Source organism: Gossypium raimondii, chromosome 8 (assembly GCF_025698545.1).
Source record: "Gossypium raimondii isolate GPD5lz chromosome 8, ASM2569854v1, whole genome shotgun sequence".
NCBI classification, from domain to species: domain Eukaryota; kingdom Viridiplantae; phylum Streptophyta; class Magnoliopsida; order Malvales; family Malvaceae; genus Gossypium; species Gossypium raimondii.
In genome coordinates this window covers 1602609-1614664 of record NC_068572.1, presented here as the reverse complement: position 1 = coordinate 1614664, position 12056 = coordinate 1602609, and the positions used below count along the sequence as shown (strand labels likewise).

General features: G+C 30.4%; 2 protein-coding genes across 2 annotated transcripts; both read right to left on the bottom strand.

Annotated features, from left to right (window-relative positions):
* Positions 1-2592: 2592 nt before the first annotated feature.
* LOC105790137 (F-box protein CPR1) lies at positions 2593-3702 on the bottom strand. Its single transcript, XM_052634417.1, has one exon. It carries the CDS (start codon positions 3700-3702, stop codon positions 2593-2595), a length of 1110 nt encoding a protein of 369 aa, XP_052490377.1.
* Positions 3703-8306: 4604 nt separating this feature from the next.
* On the bottom strand, positions 8307-9593 carry LOC105793055 (F-box protein CPR1). The gene is made up of 2 exons (XM_052634416.1): positions 8415-9593; positions 8307-8324 (listed from the first exon to the last, which is right to left on the bottom strand). The coding sequence occupies exons 1-2, from the start codon at positions 9591-9593 to the stop codon at positions 8307-8309; spliced, it is 1197 nt and encodes a 398-aa protein (XP_052490376.1).
* Between the last annotated feature and the right edge of the window lie 2463 nt (positions 9594-12056).

Here is a 12056-nt window from a genome sequence, read left to right as displayed (position 1 = left end):
GGTGTTAACCAACCAGCTGGACAGTTAATGACATCAAGCAAGTCGTCATTTTTCATGTCACTTTGCCATTACGTCTGTATCGGAAAACGACAAAAAGGATTGTTTTGTCATTTTTTTAAAGTTGAGTGATTGAAATGTAACCAAGGTAATTATTTTGTCAGCTACCCCAAAATTGAGTGACTGTTGGTGTAATTTACCTTTTAAAGTATAAGAGTTAAGGCTTAGGACAATTGGAAAGAGAGTTTTTTTATTAGTACCAGCTATGTGAATAGAGAAAGCCATACAATATTTTTAAATCAAATTTGGTTTAATAATGATCAAGTCGAGCTTAAATTAAGTAGTTCCATTTAAATCAAATTCAAACATTCTAATCAATTCCAAAGTATCAAATTTTTATTTAAATATATTTTATATCATAAAATTATATTTTCACTTAAGTAGTTACCAATTATTACTGTATTTCTATTTTTGTCATTCAATTATATAAATTTTAAACTTCGTAACTAACATTACCAAAAATGTTGTTTTGAGTCACTATTACATTAATAATGTTGTTTCGTAACCAACTTAAAATTTTATACTTTTCATTTATATATTTATGTTTTATTCTACTAATTTGTATGATTAATGAAATAAGAAAATTGTATTTTCTATGATTTAAAGTTAGAAGTAAATTACATCGATCTCGTGTTTAGTCCAATTAATTCATACAATTATGTTGAAGAGATCGATATAATTTGTTTCTAACTTTAAATCATAACAAGAAGACATGATATTTGTGTTGTTTAATATATACTAGATTTTATGGCACGCATGATATGGGCAAAAGAAAATATTTTCTGTTCACTATTGATTTATTTAATAATGAATATAGAAGTGATAACAAACTTGTAACATCAATTATAAATATAATGATATCATCCGACAATACATAAACCACGTAGTATTTCAATATATAATGATAACAAACTTGTATTTTAATACTATTGAACACGTATTCAATAACATGATTGGTTCGACTATTAATCCGGTTCTAAAGACATTACCTAATAACAATAAAACCAATAAAATATTATCAAATCAAATCAAACCAAACCAATTCTTCCATTAATTGAAATTGATGGCATGACTATTGATCCGGTTCTAAAAACATTACCTAATAACATAAAACCAATAATATATTATCAAATCAAACCAAACCAATTCTTCCATTAATTGGAATTAGTTACAACCATATCCAAATACACATAGAAAAACCCAATATAAATGGAATTTCATACTGCAACATATAAAGAGAAATGCACATAAAAGAATGCAATTAAATTAATTTCTAGGGTTTAGGATTAGCACGGGCTTCTCTAGTACATCTAAATATAAATATAGTGACGTGGTCCTCTAAATACATACAAAAACATAAATTGAAAATACGCATATCAGTTAATCACGTGAAAATATTCGTATAATTTATTTAACAATATGTTAACCAAGATATCTATTCAAGGAGAGACACTAGATCGATTGACTCACAAACAAATACTGACCAATTGAATTGGAAAACTAATTGAACTGATTTTTATGATTTCTTTTAATTATTTAATTTATCGAATCGATAGCACGACCAGTTTAACTACTAACTCGACTCTGAGCACATTGCGAATAAAAATATAATGCAAATCCATATTAGCAACAAAAAATTGCCCATATATGATACTCACAAAATACTTGACAAACGAACTTATAACTTAACAAGAAATGATGCCTAATATTAAGAGGGACCAATAGGGGTCTCAACCGACCTTTCCACTTCAAAACACCATAGAAGACCTCCGATCATAACATATTCAACCCTTTTGCTTATTAGATATCATACCACACAACTCAAATGAAAACAATATACAAATTATCCAAATTCCAAACAATTTCAATTAAGAATAAATATCAAAATAATACATAAATTTTGATTCAAATCAATTCCTCTATTAATTGGAATTGATGACATGACTGGTTCGACTATTAATCCGGTTCTAAAGACATTACCTAATAACATAAAACCAATAATATATTATCAAATCAAACCAAACCAATTCTTCCTTTAATTGGAATTAATTACAACCATATCCAAATATAAATATAATAATACGAGTCTCCAGTACATAAAAATATAAATTGAAAATACTTGTATTTAAAGTAATAGAGAAACAAACTTTGTTTAACATTTAATTATCCCATATCTTTTCACTAATTATAACACCAAGTGGAGCTTCTTGGACAAAAAAATCATCTCTAACAACATAGAAAAACCCAATATTAATGGAAATTCATATCGCAACATATAAAGCGAAATGCAACACATATTTGCATAAATGAAAGAAATTAAATTAATGTTCAGGGTATCGATTCAAAGAGAGATTGTAGACCAATTGACTCACAAACAAATACAAACCAATTGAATCGAGAAATTAGTTAAACGTTGCCTAATAACATAAAAACCAATAATATATTTGGAAATTCAAATTGCAGCATACAAGTATAAGTGCAAATCCATGAGAATAAAAAAAATGCAGTTAAAAGAAAATTTACCTCTGGGGCATCTCACTGTTGAGCATTACTATTGAGAGGAACAAGGCTGTCAACATACAAGTTCACATCAAATGAAGTTGGAATACCTCTAATCACAGCATCCTCAACCACTTGGCTTCCCAAATCATACCACACAAAACTGTCGATCCTTCTGCCCCAATTAAACCACTTGTATCCAATGAAGAATAAAACTTCGTCACCATCTTTTGAAAAAGCCACAGGCAGTGCAACTATAGAACATGGCATAAAGTAGGGTTCCTTCCATGATATCAATTTAAACCAAGATTGTTTAACCCCATATTCCTTCATTATCCATACATCAACCACAAAATTATTGGTTTCCCTATAAGTTGAAGTCAAACAAATGTCACCCCCCATGGCTTTTATGTGAAACCTTAAAATCTTATCTAAACAACCATCCGGTAATTCAAGGAAACGGAATTCCTCGCTCCCCAGATCAAAACCAACAAGCTCTTGATTACGCGATTGGGGAGTTTTAAAAACCATCCAGTGTAAAGCGTTGTTAGCCAAAAACCCAAATTCTCGACTGAACTTATGATAAAAGCAGACATCCTTTATCCTTCTCCAACAGTTGCTCCTCAAGCTGTAAACCTTAGCTTCCGAATGAAAATATTCATCATTGTTTCCATGTGATTGGACCATTCGAACCAATTTGTATTCATCAGAAATGGGATCGTACCCAAATCCATAATAACTTGAAGATGGAGATGAGAACCCTATTTCATTGAAAGGTAATACCTGGGATTTTCTCGTTGAAGGGTTCCACAGAAATATTCCATCCTTGTCGTCTACTAGAGCCAGCAAACCATTGCAAGAACCCAATATTTGAAGGGTTTTTCTTCGTTCACCGAATGGGTGGTTGAGTCTTTGGGTAGTTTCGAATAGGTCGTAGTCGACGGAGAAGAAGTGGTCCTCCCAGTGACTGAGAATAAGAGAGTGATTAGTAATGGTTTTGAGTGAATGGGAGAGGTGGAGTTTGATGAAATATGGGTCGTCGATCGTACGGCACCATGGCTTTGAAACGCTCCTGAAGCGTAGAAGATCTTTTACACTTAACCGACATAGTATATCACTGGTCACTTCATGTGGGAGTCTGGCCATTGTTAGGGTTTTCAGATGGCTAAGAGTAAGCAAAGAAGAAAATGTTTTTTTAAAGCAGAAGAGAAAGACATGGCGTGAAAAACAATGTTTTTAAAGGTAAGTTTCTTTCTAATTTAATTATTACATTTTTATTTTTATTTTTAAATTGTTTTTAAATTACGGTTAAATTACATTTCATGTCACTAAATTATTGGAAATTTTATGCTTTGGTAACTCAATTTTAAAAAATTACTAAATGATCATTTAGTTATTAGAAAGATTTTATTTAAGTCACAAGACTGTTCTTTTTTTCTTAAGTCTAGCTAGCAAGCTTCAAGCGACAATTCAATGGTAGATACGGTGGATTAGTCCCCCCTCGATGATTAGAATAACATGTTTTAGATCCAAATCAATCTGACAATCAGTGTCAAAGGCCGAAAAAAGTGTTTTTGGATTTTATTTCACAAATTTTTGACATTCAAAATTGTGTCATGAAATAAAATGAATTGTAGACGAGACGTGGAAGAAGAGCTTTTGATTGGTGTAAGGTATGCGAACAGAGGTCATACAACATTTAACATCCTCAAACCCCCTTTGGTAGAAAAATAATATGAGATAGATTCTTAGTGAAATAAGATATAAAGAAAGTAAATGATAAGGGATGTTAGAGAAAAATGAAATAAGAAATTCAATTAAGTAAATTATAATTTGAAATCATATTATTAGAAATAATGAAATTTATAATTACTCGAATTAAGAAAATTTCGAGCACGGAATTTCATTTAGGAGGAGAAATGTAATACCCTAAAATCATCATTCTAAATTTTGTAAAGTGTTATATTCAAAAGTGTATAGTTGAATTATTGAGTAATGAAATAAAGTGTTAGTAGAGGAAGGTATTGGATAATGGAGAATGTCCAAAATAAATGAATAAAATATAAAATAATATAAAATGTACAGTATTATATTGTGAGATAATTTTGAGGTATTGACTAAGTTGTGAAAAAATAAAAATTGATGGGGTCAAAGTGTGAGTATTCAAAAGTTGAGAGGTTAAAGTGTAAATTGAAAAAGTTGAAGGACTGAAAGTGAAAATAATCAAAAGTGAAAAGGACATAAATGAATATATGAAATTTGACCAGGGGCAAAATGGTCATTTAATAAAATAATAAATAAATAATTTTGAGAAAAATTACCAAAATGCCATTGGATGGGTGAATGATGGCCATTAGATTTATTTATCTTGAAGTATAAAATATGCGCCATTGGATTGTAATCATGATGTTTTGATAATATTTTAATAAAAAATGGTATTATAAAAGGGAGGAAAGATGAAGAATTTTCTTCATCCTTGTCTCCCCAAAATGAATGACATATGGAGGGAAAAAATATTTTCTTCATTTATAATTTGGTCCTTGATTATTCAATTTCACCATGAGAATTTCTATGAGCATCAAAAAGGAAAATGAAAGTAAAGATCTTAGAGAGTATGTTCATCAATTTAGAAGCAAGAAACTAGTAGATGGAACTGAAGAAAAATAGATGGAAAGAGAAGCAAAAGAGAAGAATTTCTTGTCAAAAAAGGTAAGCTTTCAAATTAACCTTGTATTTCAATTCGTTGAGTTAAATATATTGTGAATGAAAAGTGTAATATGTATATTTTAGTTTATTCATATGACATGAAGAGGCGCCAAATTTTCAAGCGAGTGAGTGAATATGATTTATAATTATGACAAGTATTAAGGTAAAGAAATTAATATGTTATCAACGATAAATATAAGTGATTAATTTCTACATTAACTAAAAGTATAATAAATGTATGCGATTAGATGAAAGTTAGTGCAAAAGAACCATGAGAAAGAAAATGTTTCTACTAAAATAGTTTTTGGACAGCACAAATTGCATAAAAATGAGAAAATCATATAACATGCTTCTATTTTAGAAGAAACCATCCCTAACAACAGAGAAAAACTCGATATAAATGGAAATTCATACTGTAACGTACAAAAAGAAATGAAACACATATTTGCATAAATGAATGTAGTTAAATTAATTTCTAGGATTTAGGATTAGCATGTGCTTCTCTAGCATATCCATTTATAAATATTCTTCTAAATACATACGAAAAATAGAAATTGAATGTACCATAAACAAATTCCGTTCAACATTTAATTACTTCATATCATTTCTCTAATTATAGTATCAGGTGAAGCGTCTTGGACAAGAACTCATCCCTAACAACAAACCCATTAACCCACAAACAAATAGAGACCCATTGAATCGAAAAACTAATTAAAGCACAGTAGAAATATAAATGAAAATCCATATGAGCATAAAAAATGCAATTAAATATTCCTCTCAATACATACAAAAAAAAAAACATAAATTGAAAATACTCATATCAAATGGTTGAGAAATAAGTTTCATTCAACATTTAATTAACGCATATCATTTCTCTAATTATAGCACAAAGTGAAGCACCTTGGACGTGAAATCATCTTTAACAACATGATTATTTGAACAGAACCGTATCAAGGTATCGATTCAAGGAGAGACATTAGACTGATGAACCGACAAACAAGTACAGACCAATTGAACCGATTTTTTATGATTTTTTCAAGTATTTATTTTATCGAACCAGTGATATGACTAGTTTAACTACTAATTCAGTTCTAAAAACATTGCTTAACAACATAAAAACTAATAATATATTTGAAAATTCAAATTCCACCGTACAAATATAAATGCAAATCCATATGAGCATAAAAGAAATGCAAAGAAAATTGACCTATCGGGGCATCTAATTGTTGATCATTACTATTAAGAGGGATAAGGCTCTCAACATGCAAGTCCACATCAAATCATGAAAAAGCATGTATATTGAACACAAGTTCGATTTTTGGATTTTCAATTAAAGATGATGTAAAAACATGAAAAGTGTTATTATAATAATATTAATTATAAATTAAAAGAAGAGATATTTTTTTAATTTGAGTTAGTGACTCAATTAAGAGTGACACCAACTCAATAAAATGTTTAAATAAATCAATTTATGTGCTTTCGACATATATCTAATTAAAAATAATAATAATTGAAAAGCAAACTTATGTTAACAAGAAATTATGCCTAGGATTAAGAGGGTCTCAACCAACCTTTCCACTTTAAAACACCATAGAAATCCTCCAATCATAACATATTCAACCCTTTTGCTTATTAGATATCATATCACACAACTCAACTTCAATTAGGGATAAATATCAAAATTATACATGAATTTTGATTCAATATGCAATTTGATACATGAACTTTAATTTGGTGCATTTATACACACAAAGCTTTATATATATATATGAAGCTTCAATTTTGGTTCATCAAGCACATTGAAAGAAAGAAATACATCAATTTATTTTATATGGGATAAATATAAATATTTTTGTGTGCAATTTACAAACATAAAATGATTCAATATCAACAATTGTATTAATAATTTGTAAGAATTGGATCAATTAAAAATTACACAAAATCAAAATTTATGTATATAATTACACATTGAACCAAAATTCATGTATTATTTTAATATTTATTCCTTTCAATTATCAATGAACTAATTATATTCATTGAATTCAATATATATATATATATATATATATATATATATATATATATTCCTGCATGTATCCACTTAGATAAAACCAGAGGATGCTGTTACAAAAATGTCATGTTTATTTAATTATCAAATCAAACCAATTTTGGAATTATTTACAATCATATCCAAATATAAATATAATGATACCATCCTCCAATACATAAAAATATAAATCGAAAATATTTATATCTGATACTCGTAAAGTAATCAAGTAAAGTTCCTTGGACAAGAAATCATCCCTAATAACATAAAAGAACCCAATATAAATTGAAATTCATATTGCAAATGCAATACATATTTGCATAAATGAATGCAATTAAATTAATTTCTAGTGTATTGATTCAAGAGAAACACTAAACCGATTGACTCACAAGCAAATTAAGATCAATTGATTAAAAAACCAATTAAATCAATTTTTATTTTATTGAATTGATGGCCTGACTAGTTCGATTGTTAACTTGGGTCTAAAAACATTACCTAATAACGCAAAAACCAATAATATATTATCAAACCAAACCAATTCTTCCATTAATAGGAATTATTTACAATCATATCCAAATATAAATATAATGATACCAATCTCTAATACATAAAAATATAAATTGAAAATGCTTGTATCTGATACTCGTAAAGTAATTGAGAAACAAACTTTATTTAACATTTAATTACCTCATATCCTTTCTCTAATTATAACACCAAGTGAAGCATCTTGGACAAAAATCAATCCTAACAACATAGAAAAACCCAGTATAAATTAAAATTCATATTGCAGCATACAAAGAGATATGTAACACATATTTGAATAAATGAAAGCAATTAAATTAATGTCCAGGTATCGATTCAAGGAGAGACACTAAATCGATTGACTCACAAACATATACAGATCAATTGAATTGAGAAACCAGCTAAATCGATTTTTTATGATTTTTTTAACTACTTGTTTTATTGAATCGATAGTACGATGGATTTGAGAGATAACTCATTTCGAAAGCATTGCCTAACAAAGTAAAATCCGATAATATATTTGAAAATCCAAATTGCACCTTACGATTATAAATGCAAATCCAGTTAAATAAAGAAAATTTACCTCGGGCATCTCATTGTAGAACATTAGATCATTAGTATTAAGAGGGACAAGGCTATCAACATACAAGTCCACATCAAATGATGCTGGAATGCCTCTAATCTCAACTTTCTCAACCCTTTGGCTTTCCAGATCATACCACACAAATTTGCCGGTCCTGGTGGCCGTATGACACCACTTGTATGCAATGAAGAGTAAAACTTTGTCACCATTTTTTGAAAAGGCCAAAGGTACTGGAAATGGAGAAGCTTGAATAGATTCGGGTTCGTAGTATGATACCAATTTAATCCATGATTCTTTAACCCCATATTCCTTCATTATCCATACATCAACATTAATGAAATCCCTAAAAGTTGCAGTCAAACAAATGTCACCCCCCATGGCTTTTATGTCAAAAAAAAAAGCCTCATCTAAATAACAATCCGGCAATTCAAGGAAACGGAATTCCTCGCTCCCCAGATCAAAACCAACAAGCTCTTTATTAAGCGGTTCAGGAGTTCTAAAAACCATCCAATGTAAAGCGTTGTTAGCCAAAATCCCAAATTCTCGGCTGAAGTTAAGATAAAAGCTGAAATCCTTAATCCTTCTCCAACGATTGCTCCTCAAGCTGTAAACCTTAGCTTCAGAATGAACATTTTCATCATGGAGTCCATATGATTGGATCATTCGAACCAATTTGTAGTCATCAGAAATGGGATCGTACCCAAATCCATAGTAAGTTGAACGGGCTATGTAACCCGATGGAGGTGAACGCTGTGAAACGTACAACCAAATCCCTGGACGTGGAGATACGAACTCTATTTCATTGGAAGGTAATACCTGGGATTCTCTTGTTGAAGGGTTCCACAGAAGTAAGCTATCGTTGTCGTTTACTAGAGCCAGTAAACCATTGCAAGAACCCAATATTTGAATGGTTCTTTTTGGTTCACCGAATGGGTGGTTGAGTATTTGGGTTGTTTCGAGTGAGTCGCAGTTGACGGAGAAGAAGTGGTACTCCCGGTGACGGAGGAAAAGAGAGTGATTGGTATTGGTTTTGAGGGAATGGGAGAGGTGGAACTTGATGAAATATGGGTCCTCGATCGAAGAGCACCATGGCTTTGAAACGCATTTGAAGCGTAGAAGATCCTTTACACTTAATCGACCTAGTATATCAATGGTTGTTTCATGTGGGATTCTCCCCATTGTTAGGGTTTTTGGATGGGTAAGTGTAAGCAAAGAAGAAAGGTTTTTTGAACTCTAAGAGAAAGCAAGGCGTGAAAAACAATGTTTTAAAAAATGTGTTTTAAAATTATGGTTAAATTACACTTTATGTCACTAAATTATTGAAATATTTACGCTTTGGTAACTCAATTTTAAAAAGTTATCAAACAATGATTTAATTATTAGAAAGTTTTTATGTAAGTCACAAGACTATTCTCTGTTTTTTAAGTCTAGCTAGCAAGCTCCAAGCGACAATTCAATAATCGATACAATGGAAGAACTAGATTTCATATGAAAGAACTAGAAGAACTCAAACAATTTCTTGGACTTGAAGTAGAACACATGAAGGAAGGATTATTCTTGGGCCAACAGAAATATGCAAAGGATTTTCTATAGAGGTATAGGATGCTTGGCTGTAAGCCTATCTCCACTTCCATGGATCCCAACATAAAATTACGAGCTGATGAAGGAAAACATTTAAAATATGTAACCATGTATTGACAACTAGTTGAAAGTTTTACCTATCTCACTCTAAATTGACTAGACATAACTTATGCAGTTGGAGTGGCTAGTCGATGCATGAGCAATCCTAAGAAGCCTCATCTCGTTGCAGTGCGACATATCCTGAGGTATGTTAAAAGCACCATTAATTTTGGTATTTTATACAAGAAAACAAAAGAATGTCTGGTGGTTGGATATTGTGACATCGACTATGCTGAAGATTATGATACGTGACTATTGACAATCGGGTACATCTTCAGCCTTGGATCAGGAGCAATATTGTGGTGCAGTAAGAGACAACCAACAGTGTTATTATCAAGCACCGAACTAGAATATCGATCGGCGGCATCAGCGACACAAAAGAGTACTTGGCTGAAACAACTGATGGAAGATATTTGTCGGCCAACAAACTACCAATTAAGGCTTCTCTACGATAATTTATCAACCATACGTCTAGTATAGAATCCTATCTTTCATGCAAGGACAAAATATATAGAAGTGCTCTATCATTATATTCGTGAGAAAGTCCTTGAAGGGGAGATCAAGATGGTTCCAACAAAGACAGATGAGCAAGTTGCTAACATATTCATGAAGAGTCTGAATAGACCAAAGTTTGAGAAGTTCAGAGAAGTACTCGGTATGATCTGCAAATCATTTATGGAAAGAAGTTTGCATTGAAGGGGAATGCTGAAAGCCAATACAACTTCTAGATAAAAGTCAAACTTATCTTTTAAGAGATAGTTTATTTGGAATATTCTAGAATATAAAATAAAGAAATAGGATATTATCTAGAACTAGATATTATACATGAACATTCTAGTTATTAGATATTTGTAAAATTAATGATAAGGATGTTGACATGTGTCAACAATCCAACGGCCACTAAACTCTATAAATAGTGGTAGGAGCTTTCATTCTTGTAATGATCCAAGAGAGAAGTGTGTGTCATATTGTAATTATATTGTGTATGTCGAAACCTTTTTTGAAATCGACTTATATTTTGAAAACGAAGATGGGGTCGCCACCAATCTTTTTTTATGAGGTGTGATCGGATCACCTCGTAAAAAGGCTTGATTTACTAAAACAATGATTTTTGGTCTACGAAATCCAAAAAATAGGTTTGGGAGTTGGTTATGTCCGAGGAAGGATTAGCACCATCGTTACGCCCGAAATTGGTACCTAATTGATTACTCGATATCTTAGTACCGAAAATTAAAAAAATTGAAGAGAATTTAAAATGTGATCCCACTTTGCATAATGTTATTTTTAATTAAAATCACTTGAATAAATCAAAACGTATGTAAAAGGCCCTCTTTTCTCAAGTTAACAAAAGGTCACATCTCGTAAGTTAGGACACGACATCTCGATTCCTCGAAAATAAGGTTGCTCTTTATTTTAATTACTATTTAAATCTCATGTGTTTTAATTTTAAAAGGAATGTTCGGTTATGTAGGTTCAAAGAGAAAGTCAAACCCCGTAAGTTAGGGCACGACTTTTTGAATCTCCAAATATGGAACATTGCCTTAATTTTAAAAACTTCCTTTTTATGCATCGAGTAAAAAAAATGTAACACTTAAAATGGTAAATATATTTAGTTTATTCGGGCATCGTATGAAAAACGGACAAATATGTTTAAACATAGTGTATGATACAATGATGATGAAATAATGTGAAGTAACTATGTGGGTAGAATACTAAAATAATAAATAATAAATAATAAATAAAGGAATGATATAATAATATAATTATAATAATAAAACACCAAATAATAACAATGGCAATAATTCTAATAATTGTTATTTTATTATTAATTAAATAATAAAGGAAAAATAAACAATAATAATAAAATGTGCAAATAAAGTAATAAATAACAATACAAATTTTAAATACACAAAAAATCGACCTCTTTGATGCTCCTCTTTTTCGAGTAGCTTCATTCTAACC

What these genes read in the sequence shown, in the direction of transcription:
- LOC105790137 (XM_052634417.1), bottom strand. Translation starts at nt 3,702, where the DNA reads ATGGCCAGACTCCCACATGAAGTGACCAGTGATATACTATGTCGGTTA.
- LOC105793055 (XM_052634416.1), bottom strand. Translation starts at nt 9,593, where the DNA reads ATGGGGAGAATCCCACATGAAACAACCATTGATATACTAGGTCGATTA.